Source organism: Schistocerca americana, chromosome 1, assembly GCF_021461395.2.
Source record: "Schistocerca americana isolate TAMUIC-IGC-003095 chromosome 1, iqSchAmer2.1, whole genome shotgun sequence".
In the NCBI taxonomy this organism is placed as follows: Eukaryota; Metazoa; Arthropoda; class Insecta; order Orthoptera; family Acrididae; genus Schistocerca; species Schistocerca americana.
The window spans coordinates 381,601,878-381,628,901 of NC_060119.1; the positions used below are offsets into that span (position 1 = coordinate 381,601,878).

The 27,024-nt window shown below is 40.8% G+C and overlaps 1 protein-coding gene across 1 annotated transcript in view; it reads left to right on the plus strand.

The window, feature by feature from the left end:
• Window positions 1–27,024, plus strand: part of LOC124601218 (bifunctional glutamate/proline--tRNA ligase) — a 252,178-nt gene that overhangs the window by 169,110 nt on the left and 56,044 nt on the right. The window contains exons 15-18 of the mRNA XM_047136226.1: window positions 2,930–3,115; window positions 3,199–3,291; window positions 21,314–21,523; window positions 22,151–22,303. Of these exons, the coding sequence (XP_046992182.1) occupies window positions 2,930–3,115; window positions 3,199–3,291; window positions 21,314–21,523; window positions 22,151–22,303 (642 nt within the window). The remainder of the gene's footprint in view (window positions 1–2,929; window positions 3,116–3,198; window positions 3,292–21,313; window positions 21,524–22,150; window positions 22,304–27,024) is intronic.

Sequence of the window (27,024 nt, forward strand, 5' to 3'; positions counted from 1 at the left end):
TAATAAAAGCGTGTGTGTTTTTGTGTTTGGAGGTAGCTAAAACAAATTCTGATGGCAGAAAATTTTTTCACCACCATTATTTGGCTATTAATAGGGAGCAGTGGTGGGCGGTTATCATGTGTTAATGTGATACAGCATACTGTAAATATCACACTAAAATTATGCCATTTCTGTTCGAATATGAGCTGGAAATGACACTAAAGTATCCCGTTTCTCTTTGAATGTGTGCTGGTATGAAAATAAGATGGAGAAAAACATATTTCGTAGCACTCTTTCCACAATAAACCAATTTTGAGTGATGGAATGATATTCAACCACTCTATGACCAACTGAAAGAAGGAATACAGTTGTCTGTTTTCCAGTTTAGATGCTGTAATGTGACCTCATCCCTTCTGCACTACATGTGCTATGTTGCTTACAGCATCAGGTCTGTATTTTTCTGTGAAATTACATGTAATGTATTGTGCAAGCATAGAGTATGAGAGGTTTATTAGGAACAGTTGAAGTAATGGCTGCGTTGGCGAGTGGTTAGCACCACTGACTGATAATTCATTACCTCGGGTTTACTTCCCACTGACACTAATATGTTTTCCTTCATTTTATTGTATTCCACATAATATGAATTTATTAAAAACAGGTGGCAATTTCCACTTTTGTTGTGTTTATTTTACTCGTTCACAACTAGTTTTTGTTCTAGACCATGGGCTAGAAGGTTGAAGCTATCCATGAAGAACTAAAATTAATACAACAAAAGTGCAAAATGCAACCTTCTTTCAGTATGAAATTGTTTTTTTAGATGATCTGCTAAGGACACCTTTTTCCAGTAGATCTTAGAAGGAAAAAGATTTAAAGAGTTATGTAGATGTATACCCAACAACAGGTGCACATGGAGTGAAGCTCACTGATTTGGCTCAAACTATGTTAATAGAAGCATGTAACTGTCCCTTTCAAGTTCCTAGAATATTTCGCCTGATTGGGCCATACAAAAAGGCAAAATCCTCTATGAATATTTGTGCATGGAGTATGAGGAAAAGACGAGTGACATATGTCAGACAGGTGAGGTAGCCGAGTTACAAAGAGTATGGACTCTCAAACCCTGCAATTCGGTGACGTGGTTTCAATTCCCACAGGTTACATAATTTTTGTTTTTTATTTTATTCCTCACAATGTTAAATGCTTAATAAAAAAATTTTAATGCCCTTAAACACTTCAGTTTACATTCATAAAATTAATACAGTCAATATATTTACGATTTCTTCACTTGTAAGTCAGAAGGCTGTAGGCCACCACATTTTAGCACATGGTTGAAATTTTGCACAAGCTGCTACTGATAAGAAGAGAGGTGGTGGTAGCATAAACTTCCTAACTGTGTGTTAATAAGTTCTTCCTCAGGGATAGTGGAAAAAAGAAATGGAATTTGAGTGTACAGTAAAGATTGTGATTGTTTAAAGGGAAAAAATTAAAAGTTAGTTTTACAGTTCATTTAAAATTTCTTGCAAGTTTCCATACCATTCCAGCACCATGTTTCACATCATTTTATGACTTGAATAATTATGTGAGGAATGGCAGTACTATAACAACAACATAACTTCACATTTTACTGTCTTCCAGAAGTCTCATCTTAGTGTTTAGATTTTTAATTATTTTGATGCAAGTTCTTCAACTCCAATAAGATGAAAACAGGGAGAATCTTCATAATCAAATTCCTTGTAGTTTGTATTAGTTAAAAGTAAAATCACGCAGCAGTTCTCCGAAGCCTGAGTATTTTACTGCGTGTAATAATTCCTAGGTAGGTTATTATTATTTATATTTTTGTGAAGATATTCCCATTTATTTTAATCATTTCAATTTTTAAATACTGAAAATGAATTGCCATTTTATCTTGATATAAATTAGAAGTGTTATTGGGTAAAATAAATATTCCTCTGCATAATATTGAATCACATCCAGATTGATAGACTGAGCAAGGGCACACTACTTCAGAATTAAGACTCTTAATATGTTTTATTTTTTGCAAATAGACTTACATTTTCAGTATAATAATGTGGAAAGAGGCCCTTGACATTACAGTCGGTATCTTCTTCCAGGCATTGGCCAATGGCAAGGACAGTGATGCAGGGTAACATACGATCGATGTCTAGGTCTGAGAAGGATAGGAGCACTGGTGAGGGGAGTAATGTCATCATTAAGTGAGAGGGGGCAAATAGAGCATGAGGATAGATGTAATCTGCACTTTTTTTTTTTTTTTTTTTCTTAACCAGTTTTAGGAGAGAATGCAGGAAGCAGAGGAAGCCCCATTCCTGCTTACAAGGACAGACGTGGCAGAGAGGGAGAAGTCTGCTCCTACTTAATGTAGTTTTACCAGTGAGAGTGCTGATATATCTAGGATTTGAACATTTTATTCATTTCATATGATGTAAAGCTAAAATTATGTAGAAGTAATAGGTGCACTTATTGTTCTACATCATAATCAACAGTATGTGCTTTTGGTGCGTTGTAAATATGTTTCAGTTTTCATAAAAATATAAAGTTAAAAATCATATGGTTGATCTGTTAACACTGTGATTACTTGTGCTCCGAAGTATTACTTGAATTTGAATGCTGGCAGCTATTGACTCAAATATGCCGTTAGTATTTTTGACTTCTTTTGCTGGAGCACTAGCTAAAGCATCAAGATGATGTGTATGTACATCAAGATGATGTGTATGTACTGTACACAGGGACTGTTCCCATAAGCGAGAATAGGTAGGGTCCCTTTTGCACATAGGAAGGTAGCTGGTATGTGCACGAGGGAAGGGAGATGGGCTAATATATGACTTTGTCAAAAAGTGAGTAATAGTTGATCTGAAAACAGGTAATTTATTTTATGGATGTGATTAAACCATTGTTATTCATCCACTCAAAGTGGTGTTTGTTATTTCATCTTCAGGTCACAGTGGATGCCGAAGTTGCTAGGCTGTTGTCTTTAAAAGCCGAGTACAAACAAATAACAGGAAAGGAATTTCCATCGGCTGGAGCAAAACAAGCAACAAAAAAAGAACCCAAAGAAGAAAGGAAGGAGAAGCAGAAAAAGGAAGTCAAAGAAAAACAAACCGCCATTAAGAAAGAACCCGAGGTAATATTTTTAAGTCTTTAAATTATTTCACCATTCCCATACGCCATTGATGTTTTCATTTTGTTTTATGCTAAATTTTGCAGGTGAAGGATGGAGAACAGGTTGGCTTGAAGAAACAAACTCGGTTGGGACTGGAAGCAAGGAAGGAAGAAAATCTTCCGGATTGGTACTCACAAGTAAGAGCAAAATTAATGTCTTGCATGTACCAGGTGGTTATAATTAAAGTGTAGCTGCTCACGGAGGTCCAGTGTGCCCTGTAATTATCATATGGCAGCGAAACTTGATAGACACAGTATGCTAATACATTAATGAGGAACCGATTTACACTACAAAAAATTTGTCGCAGTTTTGGCCACCAGGTGCAGCTATGGTACTGTAAATTGTATGTATGATGGTATGACATCCAAACTTTCATTTGACAAGCCATAAGGTGAATGAACAATATGGCTGTCAGGAAGGGGAAAAGCACTCGTTTAGGGAAACAGTTTTATGTGAATGGCAGCAATGACAGTGCTTCATTGAGAGAGTGTTGCTGACTGAAAATTCTGAGGAGACGCTCAACGTCATTAAATGGTTTAAAGAAGGTGATTATTAAATTCAAAAACATCTGGAAGAGACAGACGTCCTATCCTGGTGGAAGTACTTATTAAGTTTGCTGTTGCTGCAACTGAACATGCTACATGTGCCATGGTTATTGCTAGTGCTCATGCAATGTCATGAGAGTTGTCTGCAGCTTGTGGTCTAGTGGCTAGCATTGCTACTTGTGGGATGACAGGGTCCCGGGTTCGATTGCCAGCTGGATTGGGGATTTTCTCTGCCCGGGGACTGGGTGTTAGTGTTGTCCTTATCATTTCATCATCATTCGTGACAGTGGCCAGATTGGAGTGTGAAAAAAATGGGACTTTGCACGGGCGCTGATGTCCGCACAGTTCGGTGCCCCACAAACTGAACATCATTATCATGAGAGTTGTCCATCTCTTGGTCAACAGTATAGAAAGTTTTGCAGTCTGTTTTGCACTGGTACTTGTACAAGATCCAGATAGTGCAGCAATTGGAACCTCATGATCTGCAACAATGTTGTGAATTTGCTCTTCAGTTTCTGTCACAGATTGAAGTTGATGGCATGGTCTGGCAGTATTATATGGAGCGATGAGGCACATTTACACTTTAGTAAAAACAGAGAACTGCCGAATTTGGGGTACTGTTAAACCACATTTTTTGCACTAAGAGCCATTGCATTTGCCATTTGTGACTTTGTGGTGTGGATTCACAAGCACCATTATTGTCATTCCATTCCTCTTTGAAGAGAATACACCCAGAGGGCCTGTCAGTTGTCTGCATGTTATCAAGATGTGCTTGTACAGCATGTGATTTCTGCTTTGAAGAGTGCAACTGTGTGGAAACCACTATTCTCATGCAAGATTGGGTGAATCTCTTGCTGCTCTCCCAGTGAAAAATGCTTGATGGAACCTTACAGGAATGTGTTATATCCAGAGGTTTTCCAGATGCTTGACCTGCAAGATCACCTGATCTGAACCCATGTGACGTTTGCCTCTTGGATATCTAAAAGAATGTGGTTACCAAGAATACATTATGTCTCTACCTGATCTGAAGGCCAGGAACACATTGCTCATATTTGCAGCAGAACTGGTGCAAGTAGTGTTAATTATGTCATTTTTTGGATACAGCATCTCTTCGTCATCTCTATTGCTCATATTGAACTAATTGTATAGGCCATGTTTTAATAATAAAATCAACATTATGCCTTTCTCACTGGTTCGGCATTTTCTGCCCACGTCCCATTCCTAATCCTTTATGCACGAAAACATTTTCATATATCTTTCTAGCAGTTACAGTTACAGCTTTTTGCCTGGAGTTGTAATTATTTATTTTTTTGGGGGGGGGGGGGGGGGGGGAGGGGGGCTGTTCCACATTTAAAGTGTTAGAATATCTAGCAAGTTTCGCTTCCCTACAATACTTACAGCCCATACTGGACCTCTGAGAGTAGCTGCCTTCAATTATAACCACCCAGGTTAAGTGAGTAATTCCGACAATTTAGTCAAAGAGCGAGGGTAATGTTTAAATCCGTAAATAAAGCACTTGCTTGTGGTAATTTTGTGAAATTGTCACATTTGCTGCCACTGTAAATCAGATACCATAGTAACTAACAAACTGTAACAACAACATTAGTAAAGGCATACTTAATTTTGCCGCTCTACCCAGGCTTCTTACTAACTGTCCGGGAAGGCACATATCCATCCCTGTCTGTTAGATATATCCATGTTGCATGTCAGTTGTGAGTGTGGTTTCTCGCTAGGTAAAGCTGGCTGCAGTGGTGAGCTGCATCATGGATATAAATCGCATTAACACAAAATCATTTAATTATTTTCTCCTTAGTGTGGAAGTAGTATATTTTATGTATTACAGACCTTTTCTGTATGTATCGTGTCGTGTCCTGAGAGTTAGACTGACACTCGTTGCGCGAGACAGAGGAACTTACCTTAGTCGGCAATTCTGATGTGGCAGTGCTCGTAGGACACCTACTGTAGCCCCGACCTCTGCTGAAAAGTAGACAGTTGACTAGTGTAGAGTGTGGAACTCGGTAGGAGTCTGGTCGGTTAGAGGATGCAACTCATCTACTCTTAGACAAGTAGTTACTTTCCCCGGAAGTACCCCCGGCACATTCCCTAACTATATACACGTTACTATGTACAAATATCTTAAGTATGAAACTTAAACATCCCGACTGCTGCACAGAGGCGAGTGGAGTGTTACTAAGTACTTTTTGTTACAGGTTATGACAAGTCCGGCTCCTGTTCCCGACCGTCACCGAGGTAATGTCCCTACCGTCTACCCATCTGCGCTCCCCCTCCAGTCAGCAAGTCGCTTATTTATAAGGGATGGTTGCACTCGACACCACCCTTCTGGAACGTTCCATTGAGGCTGTTTCATTCGTGATCGTCATGAGGCTAACACGTCACTTCTTGCTGCTAGCACATGATATTGCTCATTGTCTTCTCCGAGTGTTCCCCTTGTGCTGGTGCCTCTGCTGTCCAAGCGTCAGGCAGCTGTGCTTACTACAAACCTCATGATTCTCCAGGGTCTGCTCCTTGTTAGCAGAACAAGCTTTGAATAGTGGGTTCTGGCATGTCATACAAATATTTCACAGGCCTCTCACTTAGCAGTGATTCTGACAAAATCTGAATACTTCCCACTTAGCCATTTTACTAGTCTTAGGACTGAATATTTTACTATATGCACCACCTCCCATCCCCCGGGGAAAGTTTTGTAAGTGCGGATCTCAGAGGTCGCAAAATGTTCAGCAACTAATACTGTATGCTAGTGGACGCTGCAGTTTTTATTGTCAGGTTTTTGCTCATCACAAAGGTTAAAGATTCTTTATTGCATGACATATACTGTGAGAGTACATGGTTCACTAACAGAATTTGCATTTTCAGTTGTCACGTAAGTTACAATTCAAAAAAAACCATTATTCGAGGTCACATACCTCCAGTCATTCTGTCTTTTTGAAATGGTTATAACACTCCAATTTTGCTGCCATTGTATCAAAAATTTAATTTGCTTTCCACCACATGAGTCTCCGAGACTCAGATAAGTCTACAAATATTTTCCCTACATTGTTTGCAGTACTTATGTCTAAGGGTTTGAGTTAGGTTATCTTTTGCCAGCCCACAGCATTACCGACTCCCACATCGGCATGTTTACGTCCACCGTTCTAGTGGGTTGCGGCGTCTGACTATGTTCTCTCCGTAACATTCTGGCAGTGTGAGGGGTACATGGTTCAGCCCTCATTTCATACTACTCTCTCTCTTCCCCCTCTCCGCACTGTAGAGTCTGGTGCGAGGTAGTGTACCTTACCATACTTCTTGGATTATTATCAGTTACAGTCGTATTTGTTACACACACTTAGGTCCAACTTTTTCCTCCTGCTTCACAAAGCCATCTTGCACACTTTCTACAACACATACAATAAATATACATACAGCAAGTTATAAGTACCATACAAAGCAACACTGAACTCCCGTATCCCCACATGGAATACATACTGTTTGACCAACCTTTAAATGTCATTCTTTGCTGGTACTCATATTTCATCTTACAAGTCATCCATTTTGCAGCCTGCTATCTTTAAATCGTCTAGATGTCTAACTATATGCTGTAATGTTAGTAGTATGGAGATTTGCATCAATTTTTGCTTTTTCTCATCTCTTATACAACAATCTATATCTATCTTTAGTTTAAGAACTACGTCTACTTTATCTATGTTGGTGCAAACGACATGGTCAGCTTGCAACATTGTCTGTGCACCATAACCCTTACATTTACTTGAGAAAGTTAATCTACCAGTGCCTCACACAATGATGTTGCTGGATGGCGAATCGTTACATAGTATTGTCAACCATTCTTCATTGCTTATCTGCGTGCAGATAGTTTCGTTTCAATTGATGTATTTAATATTGCAATCTTTGGGAACCTTGTGGACTGGTTGTAACATGCGAGCTTCACATCGCTCTTGACTGTAAGTGGACAGTAGGACAAATTTTTGTTTACAGATCTGTTTCTCATTGTGACTGTTTTACTAACTAACTGGTCACTAGGCAGTTGCGCATACTGTCGCTTCGCTTCATCTATTTTGAGGAATTCATTCTCTGATGATATACAAGCGGATAATTTCTTTACGTTATCGTACTCAGTCGGTACAATGTATATACATAACTATCAACTAAAGGTACATGTAATACTTAACTTAAGGTGTCACCTGCTAAAAATAGGTATAAATCTATTATTCACAATAACAGATATTCTTGGTCCTTCGTGAGTTCCACGGGAAACTTTTAGTCTTTCACTTCTCCTTCGATTAGTTCCAAATACTTAACTACCTGCACAGGATTTATCAAATGTGGTTCTAGGGGGCCCTTCTGTGCACGTTCACAATCGCGAAAATGAACAAGTCATACTTTTGCTCTAATTCATTAAACATGGCCCTAATTCCGTGATGGTTATTATAATCAAGGCCTGTTGTACCATCCTGTTCGTGCTGTTCTCGTAGTCTTCTACGTGCGCACTTAGATTCGCGATTCCATCTCCAGCAATTTGAGCATTCTTAGTTACTACTTTCAGTGTCTGATTAATCCCTGTCAGTGATGCCCTGACTGTTGTGACTTGCTCCTTGGACAATACCAACAGCTCGCTCTCTGTTGCTCCTCTAATACACCTTTTTTTGCCTTGAAAAATGGCGCATCATCTTGGTCTAGCATGCCAAATGGTATCTTACTAGTCTCCCCAATAAAGTTTAATATCCCCCGTTTAGGTCTTGGTGTCCCATGCAGGGCTAGCTAATCAATTAACTCCCTTGACTCTGCAGTTTTTCCCACATGCCATGCTACTGTCTTTTGAATGTTCTCACATTCCTCAACGTTCATCTTTACCTGGTGCAACCTGTGGAGACAATGTGGTACTGCTCTATCGACCAATGCTTGCGTCTGTTCTAACTTTTCGTGTAGTTCCTTTAATTGTAAATAACACAATTCTCCAAGTTGTGCTGTACAGGTCAACTATACCACGGTTGTCATTATATATCCCTGGCGCTGACTTAAACTGCTGCACTTGTATATCCATTGGTGGCACTTCTCATTCCGCGAGGATGGTCAGCATCATACTCCCCATCATGGTTGCCACCCATAGTGCCTGCACCATATTTAACTGTAACAGAAACAGCTTTCCTCAGCCTTCCGTTTCAATTTTCACGGCCCCTTACTTCTTTTTCTGACATCAATTCACTCGGGTATGCACTACCTTAATTATCTCATATTACTCAGAAAAATTCTTTCAACCAATTAGCATGGACTTTTACACATTTATTTTCTTTTAATCAAATTATTACATTTGGACCTTTTATGTCCACTACAGTGTGCGTCCCTCGCCATTAATTTTCCAGCTTCTTACTGTGTCCTCTTTGCATGCAGCAACACGTGGTTATGCCCTCTAAGTTCTTTTGGGTTTTGCGTCCGCTCATAATCAACATTATTTCTCTCCCTGCTTTTGTGGGTCGCCACACGGGCATCTTGATGCAGCAGTTGCATCCGTTGTTGGACCTCAGTCACATACTCCTTGTAGTTACAAACTACGTTTGTGGGCTTTCTCTGTAACCGCTCAAGTAGGTTACACTTCCTCCCGAAAAGCAATTCGAAATGTGTGTGCCCAGTTGTACGGTGCTGAGTCATGTTGTACACAAATGTCGTGAAAGAAATCCATTGGTCCCAATCACCCTGATCTCGGCTAATGTAGTGCCATAACATTTCAGTTAGTGTATGATGTGTACACTCCAGTGAACAATTTGTCTGTAGATGGTAAGCTGTCATCAGTAATCTGTCTATCCTCAATAATTTACATACCCGCTTCATAATATCACATATTAAATTCTCCCCGTGTCACTGAGTAAAACTTTGGGGGTCCCAAACTTCAGAATTACTTTCTCGACCAACTTACGCACGGCCATGTCAGTGTCTCATCAGTCAATTGGCTCTGGCTATTACAAACGTTGTGAGCGAGTCTTGAAACATTAGGATATATTATTTACCGGATTTGGTTAGTGGTAGGGGGACCTATGATGTCAATATCACATCTTTCAAAAATAAACTCTGGGGTTGATGTTAATTCCAGTGGCTGCTTCATCTTTATCTGCATTATTTTGTTTTTCTTGCAACTCTCGCCCATCTTTATAAAATTCTCTTGGTCTGCTTTCATCCCAGGCCTAGTACAGTATTGTCATGTCCTCCCCATCCCCCGATGTACACTGCTAGGGGATATGTTCATTTGCTTTAGCACTGCCAGCTTTTCTTCAGTACTCATCACATTTTCCTCTCTTGTTTCCAGTGTGTCTTCTCCTCCATCACTGGCTTGTTCTTCAGTGCTCGGTGTCGGAGCCGTTGCCGTTATCGCTGCTCCAGTTGACTCAGCTTGCATCTCTGCGCACATGGCCTCAGCTGACTTATCTTTACACTTGTCATTGTTCCTGGCTGGCTCCTGAGCACACTGTTTTTTTGTGCATCCCCATCTAATGTGCTGTGGATACAGAAAAGTGCATTGACTACTCGATTCTGTTTACCTTCTTTGTACAGTATCTGGTTGTCGTACTCCTCTAGCTTTAGGCGGAATTTCAACAACCTAGATGACAGGTCAAATATACTGCTCAACCACGCCCATGGTGTATGGTCCATGATTATTTGAATTTTCGTCCGAATGAGTATGGACGAAAATATTTGGCAGCTCATGCTATTGCCAACAACTCACCTCTACTGTACTGTAATTTCTCTCTGCTTTGTTTAGTGTCCTCGATATGTATGCGATTGGCAAGTCTTTTCCCATCGGTCCTTGGCTAAGATAAGTGCCCAAAGAGTGACCGCTCGCATCCGTCATGACTTAAAAAGTCCTTGTCGAAATCCAAATATTGTAAGATGGGAGGACTGAGCATTTTCTCCTTCAACTGATGGAACGCCTCCTCTTGCACTCCACCCCATTCATAGGGAACCTCTTTCGTTATTAAAAGTTTAGCAATTTTACTGAAATTGCTCACAAAACGCCTGTAATATCCGATCATCCCTAAAAAAACTTTTTAATTAAGTCATTGTCTTTGGTTGAATCAGGTTTTAACCCTTCCTTAGTTAGCACATTTCCTAGGAATGTCATTTCCTTGCAGAGGAACTCACATTTATCTACCTGTAACTTTAAGCTTCCCATTCACAAACGATTGAACATTTCTTCCGGATGAACATTGTGCTCTTCTCGCTATGCGCGCATTACTACAATATCATTAAGATATATGCATACATTGTTTCCTTGTACACCCATCAGCATTGTGTTCATCAGTCGCTGAAACGTAAATGGAGCTGTCTTCAGGCCCACCACTATTTTGTTATATTCATAATGGCCCTTTGGTGTACTGAACGCAGTCTTCTCCCAGTCTTTTTCATCTGTCTATACTTGATAGTATCCCTCAGCAAGGTCTAGCATGGATAAGTACTTCGCCTTTACTAGCCTGTTAAGTATCTCGTCTATTCTGGGCAATGGATATACCATATTGATTGATATGTCATTTAGTTTTCTGTAGTCTGCGACTACCCGCCATTTCTGTTTGCTGCTTGCATCTGGTTTTTTTGGTAAAACGATGAGAGGAAACTTCCAAGCACTGGTGCTGGGCGATATTATGCCCTCGGCTAACATCCCCTCTATTTCAGTTTGCAAGGTGCCCTGCTGCGCCTGTGGTATCCTGTAGGGCCTCTGATTTATTATGGTTCCTTCCCCTTCTGGGAATAGCGAGATCTTGTGCGTTACCAGTGTGGTGTGCATTAGCACATCTCCTGGTAAGTAGAATACATCATTAAAAGCGGCACATAACTCCTCTATTGCCCCCTGTTCTTTGCTATTCAAATGCACGATGCGCATATTTTCTTTTAGCAAACCCTGCCATGATTTTACTTTCTCTTTCCACGTGGGCGGGGTGTGTCGGACTTTATAACATCTCAGAGATGGAACTTTCTCTGCAAACACTTCAGGTGTGGGAAACCATACATCCTGTTCTCTAGTGTTCATTATACTTGTGATACACATTCTGTCCTAGACTGTTACTAGTGCTTCCGGTATATAGACCCCTGTTCTAATTTCTTGTCTTGGAATTATTACCTCTGAGCCTAGTCGGCGTGTCATCTGGACTTTTAGAATCTTTTCTTCCCGTGCCCCGATGACTATTTCTTGTTGATTCTGGTCATTCCATGGCCCATTAGTTCTCAGCCCCTGTTTGGATATTTTCTCGTCGCTTCCAGAGCGCGTTGCCTGTTGGCAGCTTCTTATTCTCAGCTCACGCAAGATGGCGGGCGATAGTAACTCCTGTGTTTGTTCAGTTACAAGACTCACTTGCTTGCCATTAACCCAGGAGTGCGGCGCACCGTTATCTGCGGGCAGCTGCACTGTTATCACTTTTGCTCCGTGTGTCTCCTGTGACTCGCCTTTCCTTTGCGAGGTGCCGCCATACTTACATTACAACTTGTTTTCATTACAACTGAAGACTTTGGTTGTTTGACGCCCCGGTTTCTTTCAGTTTGATCTGTAATTTGACCTATAGTCACATCTTCCCTGGCTTCCCTTAATGCAATTCGTTCTCCACGTATACAATTTTCGCAGCCCGCATAATTTAGTATGACCTTGTTCTTTACCAGAAAGTCTCGCCCCAACAGTCCTTCAAACGGTTAATCGATCCAAGCATCTACTACTTGGAATTGAGAGATCCATTCGGCCTCTGTCTTGGTCTGCAGCCGTATGGATACTTGCCCTACTGTTCAGATTTCTTCTTCACAGTACTTTTTATAGTTACTGCCTTCCTGGTGCCCCATTGTATGTGCTTTTCCAAGACTCTGACCTTTATGAGATTCACATGAGCACCACTATCAATTAATAGCTTTCTTTCGGTTCCATTCACATCCCTACTTTGCAAACGCACATAATCATTCTTCCCGGTGCAGTCACCGTTTCTTACTATCCCTGATGCAGTGTGATGGGACTGCTGCATTACACCTGTTTCGCATTTCCTGACTTGTTCCTTCTCTGTATGTTTGCCCACTTGCTCTCCTGGTATTCCCAGGCGAAGTGTCCGAACCGGTGACACGTGAAGCATGTCACAGGCTTTGCCTTGAGGCACAGTGCAGAATGCCCCGTTCGATTACACTGTGTATATCATACTGGCGGAGGATAATGAGATTGCGACCCATTTCCCTTGAATTCTTTTTACATCTATCTCTTTAATTGGCAGCCTAGTATGTATGAAACATTTAGCAGCTACTTTTTGTTCTAGCCGGGGCATACCTGCCACCCGGTGCTTCTCCTTGTCAGACAGAATTGCGCATTCTTCTGATGCCGCTAAATAAATGGCTTCCGCTAGAGTCAACTTTTCCCCTTGGGCTCTTATTACCACCTTTATCTTGTCATCTTACAATCCTTGAACAAAGTCTGCCCTGCCTTTCCCAATTAAGGTATTACTTCCTACCATTTCCTCGTCCTTCATTACTCATTTTGCTGTCTCCCTGAAATGGAATTGCATTGTGTCCATGAGAGAACCTCATTGAACTATCCTTTCCTCTTGCCGTTGCTGATTATTAAACATATGACATGCAAAGAAATCGACAGTATATTTATTCTCATAATTCTCTAATAACATGGCCCTCATTTTGGACCAAGTTTCTGTATGATTTCTTACTAAGAGTTTATTGCAGGCAGAGCCCATTATCTGTCCAGTGATATTGTTTTAAGAATACTGTCCTAGCATTAGATTCTAAAAAACTTTAGGCATTATCACAGTTGTCTATAAATTCGGATAATTGGTCCTATCTCCATAAAATGTTCTTGGAACTAATTTAGGTTCTTTACCGTGACGTTCCTATCGATACCTTGATGGAGTGTAGTGGCACTCCCATTCTACCTATTCCTCCACTCTGAATTGCCTCTATTATCGATCAATTAACTAGTCACCCCCCACCTCATAGACAAGTAGTTACATTCCCCAGAAGTTCCTGCTGGCACATTCCCTGACTATATACACATTACTAGGTATAAGTAGTATGAAACTTAACATCCCGACTGCTGCACAGAGGCAGGAAAACTATTTACACATTCAGCAATGTAGATAAAGAGAGAATAGCGTCATATCATAAGGGAAACGCAAAACAGCAGCTTGTAGGGAAACTGTGGCTCAAGTTCAGAGAAATAGTTTTCCAAGTTCTGGAAAGATAGAAACAGCTACTAGTGTGCAATAGGTACGAAACACACATAGGTCTATATATCTAAAAAGAAAGATGATGAAACTTACCAAACAAAAGCGCTGGCAGGTCGATAGACACACAAACAAACACAAACATACACACAAAATTCTAGCTTTCGCAACCAATGGTTGCCTCGTCAGGAAAGAGGGAAGGAGAAGGAAAGACAAAAGGATATGGGTTTTAAGGGAGAGGGTAAGGAGTCATTCCAATCCCGGGAGCGGAAAGACTTACCTTAGGGGGAAAAAAGGACAGGTATACACTCGCACACTTTTTTCCCCCTAAGGTAAGTCTTTCCGCTCCCGGGATTGGAATGACTCCTTACCCTCTCCCTTAAAACCCATATCCGCTCCCGGGATTGGAATGACTCCTTACCCTCTCCCTTAAAACCCATATCCTTTTGTCTTTCCTTCTCCTTCCCTCTTTCCTGACGAGGCAACCATTGGTTGCGAAAGCTAGAATTTTGTGTGTATGTTTGTGTTTGTTTGTGTGTCTATCGACCTGCCAGCGCTTTTGTTTGGTAAGTTTCATCATCTTTCTTTTTAGATATATTTTTCCCACGTGGAATGTTTCCCTCTATTATATTCATAACATAGGTCTATAGATAGAGTTAGGCGAATCCAAACACATTTGACTGTCAAGAGGAGAATGCATGAAGCTTTCAGTGACTGTCATTTCAGAGTCTTATCAATGAACCCCAGACAAAATCAAAATTAATAATATATCAACAAAAAAATGATTTTTGGAAAATGTAATTAGACAGATAAAAAGTCTACTCACCAAGCCTTGGCAGAAGAAAACACAGATAAAGATATTGAAACTTGGAGACTCTTGGAACCAGTAGAAGGGTTGAGGGAGAAGGAAAAGGACTGGTGATGTTTAGGAAATGGGAAGAATACGGAAAACTCACCCAGAACCCCTGGATGAGGGGAGACTTATCAGACAGGATGAGAAGTAAAGACTGATTATTGGGGACTGCACTGGACTGATAACCTGGGAACTTAAAGATGGAAGATAGAATAATACACAAAACAGAGATTACTAACAAAATATCATGCAATACTTGATAAGAGTAAAATGCTATGTGGCAGAAATGGGATGGGCAGGTCAGAAAATAAAATTTATAGAAAACCAAAAAGGGGTGAAGAGTAGAGTTCTAAGAAACTGGTGTCTGGAAGAAGAATCCAGCTGGCATGTGTGGTGAAACAGGCATCGTGGTCACTACTGTCATATTGTAGAGCATGCTTTGCAACAGGATATTTGGTGTTGTCAGTATACACTCTGCATATGCCCAATTGTCCTCACTGATAACTTGGTGGTAGTCATGCCAATGTAAAAGGCCAAACAGTGTTTACATAGAACAAGTGCAGTACTAGGATTGGATGTGATGGACCAGGAAATCGGCTTTCGAATTAGGCTGGTGGAGTAATTACATTCAGCGAAGGCTGAGGTGAGAATGGTGGAGTATCACTGTAATTAGTTGCACATGAATAAATATGTTTGCCTCGAATGCCCAAGCTGTATGGGAGAGAATGTTTGACATGGCAAGGATGGCAACAGTCAAAATCTGAGTACTGCTGTTTGTTTGTCATTTAATGAGAACAGAAGTGTGTAGCTGATGCTCGGTGAGGATGTCAACATCAAGCAAAGTAGCATGGGTTTCGGAATAAGACCATGTGATATTTGATAGGGAGAATATATTTAGGGATTCCGAGAATTTTAACAGGTCAGCCTCACCATGAGTCTAATGGCAGAGATGTCACCAATGTTTCTAAACCATACCAGGGACTGAAGGCATGTGGATCCCAGGAAAGCTCCCTCCAAGCAACCCATGAACAGGTTTGCATAGGAAGGAGTCATCCTTGTTCCCATGGCCATGCCACTGATCTGTTTGTATGTCTGCACCTCAAAGGTACAGTTGTTGTTGGTAAGTATAAAGTTGATTAAGGTGAGCAGGAAGGACAGGTTTGGAATCAGGTGAGAACTGGTCGAGGTAATGTTCAGCAACAGACAGACCAGGTACATGGGGGGATCTTGGTATGTAGGGAGGTGGCATTAGCTGTGGCAGGCAATCTATGTTATGGGAGTGGGATGGACACAGATTTCAGATGGTCTAGTAAATGGTTAGAGTCTTCAATATATGTAGGAGAGAAGTTAACTGTACAATAGGTTGCAGGTGTTGACCAACAAAGCAGACATACTTTGAGGGGATGCTTTGAAGTCGGAATTATGGGACGTCCAGGGTGATGTGGAAATGTCACAAAACTTTACATGAGGTTTGAAACATGTTACAGGGGTGGATTTTGCATCAGGCGTCACTTTTTAAAAATAACATCAGTCCATTGCTGTTCATTTTGCCTTTCACATTCAATAAGTCATTGGTTTCACATACTGTGTCATAATTAGTCAAATGAGATGTCGACAATTTAGTCTTTAACCTGGTTCTGAGTTGAGCTAGGATTTTATTCTAATCTGGTGCACAAAGATCATCAGATACCCCATGAAAAGAATTAACAGCTGGAAAGGTCTGCAGACTGAGGACACTTAAGTGTTGCTAACATTCTTTCAAATTGCGCAATCCGCAAAGAAATATTTCACTGCTGCTGTAAAGTGTTTGGCAGTAAGCAAAATGGCTACATCATGTTTGAAAACAAGTGTACTGAATGACAAGATTTGGAAATGTATGTAGTTTTGTAGCCAGAAACATCCCTAACGTAGTGACATAAACTTCAAACAGCAGAATGACAGCAGTGCCGTATTCATCCTCAGAAAAGCAAGCACCCACACCCCACAGGATAGCACTTGGACATCATAGAGAGAAATTGGTAGTGTGTAAGGGACACTGGTGATAGTAAGCTGGGTTTCCTTGAGTCTAGTAGTGGAAGTTTTGCTTATTCATGTAACTACTTAAGTGAAAATGGTCTCATAAGTCTCCCAAAGACGTTGAATGATGAAGTATGCTTCTTTATGGTAGTCAACAGTTGTTCACAAATTTGAGCACAGTCATAAGGATTCAGTTTGAATTTTATATGGATGAAATTGTGTTGAAGCTGTAGTGAAAAGGTATTTTCACACCAAAAGATGAGGACACTCTTGATTGCAGTTCACATGGTATTTGTGTTTTCAGGTTTATGTATAGACCATAGAACCCTGAATAAGAGTTTTCTTAACTTAAACTATTCCTCTCAAAACTCAGAATCCATATTGCAATTGGATGTAATGACAGAACTGCACTGTAAGGCAGGATTTGATAGTGACACTAAAATATTGCTTGTGCAGCTATAAATCTGTCTCTATGTTGGTAAAACTCATGTCTTGTGACTGTGTACCTTGCCTTGCTCCACTGTAACAAAATTTCTATTACTATTTTCTACAAGGTTGCCAACATAGACTTCAAATTTTCCCATCTCTCTATGCCACCCAATACTGCCAAGAAGACAAGATCAGACTAAAGACATTTTGCACAGAGTCATTAAGCAGGTATCCTTCCCACATTCTATTCGTGAATGGAACAGGAAGAAAACCTAATATGTGCTATGTAGGCACAATGACTTCACATTCATTATTTTGTATAGTGAATGTAGATATTCCATATGAGATGTCACATAATAGCTATCCCTTGTTGTATGTGTATGTATTCATCATAAGTAGTTCAGGTATGTCAAAGAGTGTTGTAAATGGAATGTAATTGGTCAGAAAAAGTATTTGTGATTTGAAAAGTGATGGTAAAAAATTGTAGAGTAAATGTGCAAGATTCCATCTCCGGATACCTCTACAGCAGTACTAGAGACAAATCCTCGTCTTGTCATCGTCGTATGAGTTTCATCTGCTTTCAGTAACTAATTTCTGGTAAATTCTAACTAATTTCTGATAAATTCTAGGATAATTCTGCCATTGAAGCTATATTGAGTTTGTTTCACCATATATGTCAGCAATGAAGTAATATTTCATCTCTCTGAGGTTTATACTGTCCACTAGAGAGAAAGAAATTAGAGAGCTGTTTACGATTGTCACTGAAGGAAAGAATAGTCATAAACTTGGTGATTGAAGAGGAATGTCACATAATTTGTGAGGTGCTTCTACATATGAAAATAAACCAAAAACATCAAAACATGTCTGATTTTCAATCATTATGGAAATAGAGAATGTTGAAGACTACACACGTCTATGAATGAATATGAAGACAAGTGTGATTATTACTTACCGAAATGTGTAGATGCTGTGGTGGTCAGAGTAATGATGGGACAGATGACTATACCTACAAGAAATCTGTGGGTTCTCCAACAGATGGCAGCATTGTGACATTGCACCGAGGCAACAGCTGCAAGTATACTCAATGTGCAATCATGAGTTGGATCAGTGAGCAGTTGTGAGTCCATGTGGATGTCATGCTTGAGTGTTGTTTAATTGAGCAAGTCCATTGTGTCAGTGAACATCAACATGCCACATATGCTCAGTCATGCAGAATATGCAGACATGTATATATGTATGTATCTAAGTTTACTGTAATGACGTACCCATATGCCTCTGACAATACCAGAGATATTTCCCTGATCAACAAACCCCCTGTGCCAGGGTATTTGCTAGGGTTTTTCAAACATTACATGAATCTGGAGCACTATCAAGTGTACATGTAACATCAGAATGAGGCCACCCAAACAGTTGCGGGAAGGGAAGACATTTTTGCAATGGTACAACAGAGTCCCACCATCAATTAGTGGCACATTAGCCATCAGCTTGATATTGCACCACAAATGTGAGAGTGGCATACGTTACATTCTGAGGGCTTGTACCCCATGTAACGTCTGAATCCAGGTGACTCAGTAAGCAGACAACAATTTTGTGAATGGTTGGCTGTACACAGTTTCGTTCAACACACTTTATTTACAGGTGAGGCTACATTTATATGCAATGGTATCATGAACATCCACAATTATCTTAAATGGACGATTGAGAACCAACATGACACTAGGGAAATAAGATTCTAAGTTAGGTTCCCAGTGAACGTCTGGTGTGGTACAATTGATGACGTGGGGATCGGGCTTGTATTCCTGCTAGATCACATGACAGCCGCAGCATACACACATTTCTTGATAGAAGACCTACCTGCACTTTTGGAAGATGTAACATTAGAACAATGATGGCAAATGTACCTGCAACATGATGGGTCACCAATTCACTGTACCAGGCATGTATTTCAGTATTTAAATAACACATTTCCTGAATGGTGAATCGGCCATGGTAGACCATTAACTGGCCTGTCATATCACCCTACTTAACCCCATTAGACTTTTGTTGCTTATACTACAGATCTGGATACATGTGAAGAACTTATCACTTGCATCACCAAGGCTGCTAAGATGATTATCAATGTGCAACACAAAACACCTTTCAATGCGTTGACAAGTGCATTAAGGTGGATGGGGGTCTGGTAAGTAACATTCACACACGTCTTCATAATCATTCAGGGATGTGTGTAGACTTCAACCCACTCCAGTTCTGTAATGATAAAAAATCAGACAGAAGTTCCTATGCCTTTTTTGGTTTCTTTTCACATGTAGAATCACCTCACAAATTATATAACATTCCTCCTGGACCACCCTATATATAAGTGATAAGTCAGTTGAGACGAAGGACAACATAAGATATTTAGATGGAAATGTCACATGAAACAGTAGTAAGGTGGTGGGGATGGTGGATTGTGGTAGCCAGTTAGATACTAAAAAGAGAGTTTGATGTCGAAGAAAGTGTGGAAGAAATAAATGTTTAAATATTCTGCAGTGGTATCATTAAGATTGGATCGTTCCATAGTGGTCTTAGAGATGTTTTTGGAAGTGGACTTGCAAAGTCATGGGTGAGTTTAGATATGTAGCCACCAGGACAGAGTGCAGTTGGAAACCATTGTCTGCCTTGATGATACAAGGTAATCAATATCATTATTTTATTTGCTTTTCTATTAAGCGCAGCATCCAAAGCTTGTACAGAAGAATGTTCAGCGGCCCCTATATTTTCAACAAAGCCATTATGATGTTTTCAGCATTGATATACAGTCAATCATTTGGTGAGAGGGCAGTTGACGAGACTTTTTATGGGAATTCTGTACCACACGTTTAAGAGGCCCGTTTACCATGCAAAGGAAGGTACCAGGTGGTTGCTATTGCCAAATTTTTTATATTGCTTTGTACTTTTTATAGTTTTTGGAAACAAAAATTTTCATTGTTGTGTGCTTTCAGGTCTACAGTTGAGTTCTTAATTCCATTTTATGCGCCATATTTTGACAACTGAGCAAATTATGTTCTTCAGGTGTTCGTGCTCTGTTGTATATGTGTACTTTCTGCCTGGAATCCAAGCACACTGTTAAGTATTGTTGGTGATGTGTAATTATGCCAAGGAAGCCTGAAAGATCACATCACTCTACAGGGAGGAGCTATTCCACAATGTAAACAAGGTGGACGACTTACACCAGAAGAAAGATTAACTTCAGGTACATTATCTTCCTAAAAAGATGTCAACATGAAAGGTGTTTTGGGCATAGTGAGTTGAGCTCGAACTGTAAATAGTAGTGAGACATCAACAACACTTCACAGTCTGGTTGGAGTCCAGGGATTGAGTATGCATAACAACAAACTAATACCTCTATTCCTGGAAAAGTTGACTGGATTAATCTTCAGAATATTGTACATAAATTGAATCAGCCTGTCCATACATCCAAAAATCCACCATTAATCAATCGTGCCGATAAAACCTGAGAAAGCACATAATTCTTAATAATGGTATTAAGTATGTAAGTTGTAGAGCTTACTGGCTTGTATTTATCAGTTATCTTTTGATGTATGTTCTGACTTACATTCTTGAAGACTGGAGTTAAATCCCCAACCACCCATCTGAATTTAGTTTTCCAATGATTTTTGTAATCAGTGGTAAATTAATGCCAAAACAGTTGTTCGGAGAATGCCACAGCCAGTTTACAGTCTTTGATCAAAGCAAGTGCTCCATCTTTACTAACTGTATTTTGAACACGAATGTTATACTGTAATTTTCCGTTGATGTGGATTCTTAATTTTTTTTTTTTTTTTTTTTTTTTTTTTTTTTTTTTTTTTTTTTTTTTTTTTCCCCCCTGCCAAATACTGAAAGAAGAAGTTGTTTTAACACTTCAAAGCCACCATAGTTATTTATGAATGTTGAGTGTTATTGTTTACTAATACCTCTATTCTGCCCACAAATACAGTGGTGTGTGTGTGTGTGTGTGTGTGTGTGTGTGTGTGTGTAAAGGCATTGCTGTTTGTTTATTTCAATTTTCATGTTGGCGTTTTATACGTTTGAATACACAGTTAATTATTAAATTGTAACAAGTATGCTTGTCTTCCAGGTTATAACCAAAGGAGAACTAATTGAATACTATGATGTCAGTGGATGTTATGTTCTACGTCCATGGTCTTTTGCTGTTTGGGAAAGAATAAAAGATTACTTTGACTGTGAGATTAAGAAACTTGGTGTTCAGAATTGTTATTTCCCACTGTTTGTTTCACGTGGTGCCTTAGAGAAAGAGAAGTCTCATATAGCAGATTTCTCTCCTGAGGTGAGCCAATTTCATTTGCTTTGTGAGTTACACTCCTGCAGCATCAGAATAGTATGTGCCTGCAAGATTATTAATTTTTAAAATAGTTGTCTGATGGCTAAAACCAGTTGTAATAAATATGTATGCTCCAGATTATTTAACTTATTCAGACTGTGCAAACTAAATCATTATACTAATAACCTGTGCTAATCTCTCAAATAAGCTGATATTATTGACAGTGTTTTGTCGTTATAAACGTAGCACTCCGGTGAACTTAACACTTTGTGTCCATGCATGTAATATTATGTTAGATTCATTGATGGAAAGAATGCCATGCCCGTAATGTTTTGATCGCAACATTTTAGTGAGGACTGTCTGACCAGTAATATGGGTGTGACAGTCCTCACTAAAACGTGCCTAGAATATTACAGGCTAGATCTAGATGTGTGTTGACAATAAGTTTGTACGGTTGTTTAAAATTCATAGGACACACACACACACACACACACACACACACACACACACACACACACTTACTTGCCATTTCACTTAAAAATTTTCTTTTACATAAATAATTCACTCGAGGCCTTACGGGCTTCTAAATGTAAAATGCTTTCAAATATTAAAAAAGACTATATATTTTATTAGGTTGCATGGATTACTAAGTCAGGTGATACTGACTTGGCAGAGCCTATTGCAGTACGGCCGACGAGTGAAACTGTGATGTATCCCTCTTATGCCAAATGGATACAATCTTACAGGGACCTACCTCTGAAACTCAATCAGTGGAACAATGTTGTGGTAAGTTTGGAAATAAGTGTTCGGCCCCACTCCCTTTCCTTGCCTGTCGAAAACTGCCTGACATGTCAGGCATTTATATTATTAAAGTAAGCAGTCTGTGTTTTGCGATAATTCAATACAATGCAGAGTTAAATGGGTAAAGCTTACTAGAGAGAGATTTTATTCTACTTATTCTTCTTGTGCCTGTGTGTCGCACTGGTGCAGGATCAGCAAGGTGGCATGTGGTATGGTTTGATGAAAGTTTCCAGAAAGAAGGTTCATTCTGCCAGAAAAATATTCACTTACAGATTTAGAATGTTTTTTCACAGATTTTATTGGTATAAAAAGTTTTATGTAGGCAGAGAAAGGTGGAGGGGCACACTTTGTTGATGATTTATTTGCATATATTTACCAAGTCTGTAAGTGATATGAAATGAGCACCACATATATTACAGTGACATTCATGCAGCATTTATCAACATGACATTGCTTGTGAAACTGCAGTAGCTTTAGAAAATGATATCTTGTCGTTTGTGCTAGGAACTAAGAAGAGATTGGAAGACTGGCGACATACGTTTTTAGTGAAGGGATCGGATCCAGTATCAGCATCATACAGTGGAGTTCCAGCCTACAGTATTTAAATAGTTTTGTTGCCTTGTGGCCACTAGCATACGCAGCAGAGCCTTATGCCTGTTGGCATGTGCCTGCTGGCATGTGCCTGCTGACAGTCTCAAGATCCACTCTGTTTACTACTGTATACAGGGGGGAGAAAAATTGTGTCACAAAATTTTAACCTGTGATAGCTGATGCCAGTAGGAACCAAAATTACTAATGTTGTGTAGGCCACCAACGCACAATTTTTAAACTGCAGAAACTTGGTGCCGCATGCCCCAGTTGGCTGCAGGATTGCCCTGTTGCTGGATGCTCTGGACAGTGTATGACTGCAAATGCTTTGCCTGCCATAGATCGCAATGTATCCAAGGGAGCCCGCATGCTTGGTGGTAGCGCGCCAGCCTTCCACTCTGGGGGCGAATCCGCCTTGGTCCCGACACATCCATTGTAGTTTCATGATAAGACGTACTGGGAACAAACTCGTCAACAGCTGTTAGTTTGTGTACAGAAAGTCTTTGTCGGCCCTGAAAAAGGCCTTGTTTTTTAAGCTAGGACATTGTTTACGTAAAGCAGGTCCTCAAACTGGCGTCCCTCTGATGCGACACAAGCTTGTTAACATTGAATGGTCTTTTGCCAATCTCTTTCAAAGATTCCTGGCATTGCTCTGATGTGATTGGTGGCATGTTGAATACGATCCAGTAATTCCTCTTTGTTTCCATGTGGTTCGCATCCAGATGGGTGAACTAGAACCTTGAAAAATCCCCACAGGAAAGGGATGCAACTGTTATGTGCAGGTACCCCATCATGCTGCAACCACATGTGTAGCTGTTATGTCCAGGGGAACGTCTTCCAGCAGGCCAGGTAGAGTTTTCTGCAAAAAGTGAAGGTAATTTGGCACGGTAAGTTGAGGAAGTAGATGGAGTGGCCCAGTCAGGTGGTCACCAATAATGCCTGCCCAAATGTTGAGCGAAAATCGTTCCTGGTATCCGTTGACGTAAGTGACGTGAGGATCTCCCCTTGTCCAGTAATGAACATTTCGAGTGTTAAGACCATTCTGATGGAAGGTGCACTGTCGGTAAACAACACAATGGCGGGAAAGTCGGGTCTCGTGCTACACATCGCAGAAACCACCAGTGAAACCGTAGCCTGTGTTCATAGTCCACCTCAGGATTTAGGTCTTGGTCAAGGTGGAAACTATATGGATGCTGGCCATCATCCCTCAAAACCTCCCAGACTAACCAATGAGTGCTCCCTCAAAGTGCTCGAGATCAGTATCTTCAAATGCAGCATCCCGTTGTGTTTGAGGTCTTCCATTATCACCATGATATCTTGCTAACGAGCCTGTTTCGCCAAGTCGCCAGATAGTTGCTGTAAACGTTTACGGGTGTGGGTGGCATCTTGCTGGGTACCATTCCTCATACAATTATCGAGCTTCATGCGCATTACGGATGGCTAGTCCATAAACAAAAACCGTATTGTATTGTTCTTCAAACGAATACTGTGCCACCATGCTTACTGTATGACTAAATCGCAGTTGACGTGTATGTACTCTGAAGCGAAGCTTACATCTGAATGCCCCTGATGTGAGGTGAAGGCAAACATCAAGACCTGTTAGACGTGTGCATATCACATTGGGGCAGTGATGGGGCAAGGGACGTTTGTATATGTGAACCTACAACCATAGTGCTGTGCATCAACCGTCAAACAGCAACAGGGCAATCCCACAGCCAATCGGAGCACGTGGCCCCAGGTTTCCATATTTTAAAAATGGTGCGTTGTCAACGTATACAACATTAGTCATTTTGCTTCCTGTTGGTATCAGCTATTCAGGATTTCTCCACCCTGTATATAAGGAGCATTCTAATGGAACCCAGTCGCTAGTGTAAAGTAACGGGAACTCAAAAATGTTGTTATACGCAGTACACATACTCAAAAATAGTTGCCAAAACTGTTGGCACATTTATCCCATTGCGACTTTAGCCAGTCGATTCCATCCTCGAAGAAGCTAGTAGGCTGCTGTTGGATCCAGGCCTATACTCAGTCACACACTTCATTGTCCGTTGCGAATTGATGTCTGCGAATAGTTTTTTTTAGAGGTACAAACATATGAAAGTCCCACAGTGAAGTTCAGGATTGTATGGTGGATGTTCGAGCATTTCCCACCGAAACTGCTGCAATGTCGTCTTCACCGCATTGGCCATGTGTGTGGGCGGGCATTATCATGCATGAGGATAGTGCCATTGTACAACATGCTTCGGCGTTTCGACTTGATTGCTTGTCTAAGGTTCTGTGAAGTGGCTTGATAACGCTGGGCATTGATGTTGATTCCCTGTTCCAGGAACCTGACGAGCAGTGGGTCCATGTGGTCAAAAAAGGAGGACATCATGGTCTTGCCATAACCAGTGTGCACAGCCTTTGATTTCTTTGGAGGTGGTGAAGTCGCATGTTTCCATTGCTTGCTCTGACATTTGCTTTCCGGTTCAAAACAGTCATACCATGTTTCGCCATTCAAGTATTGTGCTGTTCCGTAGTCACTTGGTGGGGAACACACTGCACACAGATTTTTTTGACAGTTCAAGTGTTGATGCATTATGGTGTGGACAGTGTCCTTGCTAATACCCAATAACCGATGGATCTTGTCCACGGTGATTCTGCGGTTGTCCAAGACTAAAGCAGTCACTTCCACAACCATTTCCGATGTGGTGACACAATGAGCCTGTCCAAGATGAGCATCGTCTTCCTGTGACTCGTACCCCTCCAGGAATCATTTGCACCATTCCACAACACTTGAACGACTCAGACTGTACTCGCCGTACACAGCCTTCATCTGTCGATACTTTTCACATCCTCCAACTGCCTCCACCGCCAAAAATTGAATCACTCCTTGTTGTTCCTGCTTACTCACCTGCGTGTTCGGTAGTGGACGATAACCTGTGTGATCACCTTCTCTTCAGCATGAAACCACACAGGCGCTATGAAACATCAAACAATGTGCGTGCGTCAGATGGCACCACCGTACTCACAGTTACATGGTGCCACCTTACGTGTAAGGCAAAGATAAACACATTGAAGAGGTTTCATTTGAATGAACCTCGTAGCTGGATGGCATGTTTGCAATACAATCACACTCACATGAGGCCTGTTGATGAAACATTTACTGCAGATGAGTGTGGCCTCTAGATACGATCTTAGGTTAGGGGTGTATTACCAGTTTAGCCTTGGTTGCAGTTGTGGCTTCTTACAGTTCTCCACACTTCAGATGTCTTTCAGTACTGTGCATTAATATGTATAACTTGATTGATTCGATATTGATGTAAAATCAGGTGCAACGTTTTGTTCAACATTGTCTATAAGCCGAAAAAACTACAAATTTATGTTTGCAAGTTATAATGTGATTCCTTGTGCCTCAGTAATCATGAATAAGCATGTTACAGTGACTTATTAAACTTCCTTCAGTTTCACGATAGGGCTTTTCACGACATTTTCACATTGAAAGGCACTGGAGAGGGGCGGTGTGGCAGCACGAGAATAGTGTTACAATTATATTGACGTAACATGGAGAGTTTTGCATTATGATTAGATCATGTTTTGAACTTAAAGGATTAATGCCCATCAGAACAGAATATTGCCGACAATGTTACACAGTGCAGAAAGAAATAACACTGCAGAAAATGGATGTTCACCTATTGCAAGATATGTTATTTGACAGATCTGAACAATGGGAATGCAATATAATTTGCCTATCTGGATTGAGAGCAGGCAATTGCTCTTCCCCTTCTTGCTTTCTCTCCGTCCCCCCTTTCCCATCCCCCTCCCCCTCTATCTCCCTCCCCCTCAATCTCCCTCCCCCCTCTCTCCCTCCCCCCTCTCTCCCTCCCCCCCTCTCCCTCCCCCCTCTCTTCTCCCTCGCCTCTCCCCCTCTCTCTCACCCCTCTCTTCTCCCTCGCCTGTCCCCCTCTCTCTCTCCTACCTCCCCTTCCCCCCTCCCTCTTTCTATACCCCTCTCTAACCATTTCTTCTTCCATCCCCCCACAGTTCCACACTCATAACTTTTCATTTCATCTCACCGTTGTTCATCTACATCTACATGTACATTTATACTCCGCAAGCCACCCAACGGTGTGTGGCGG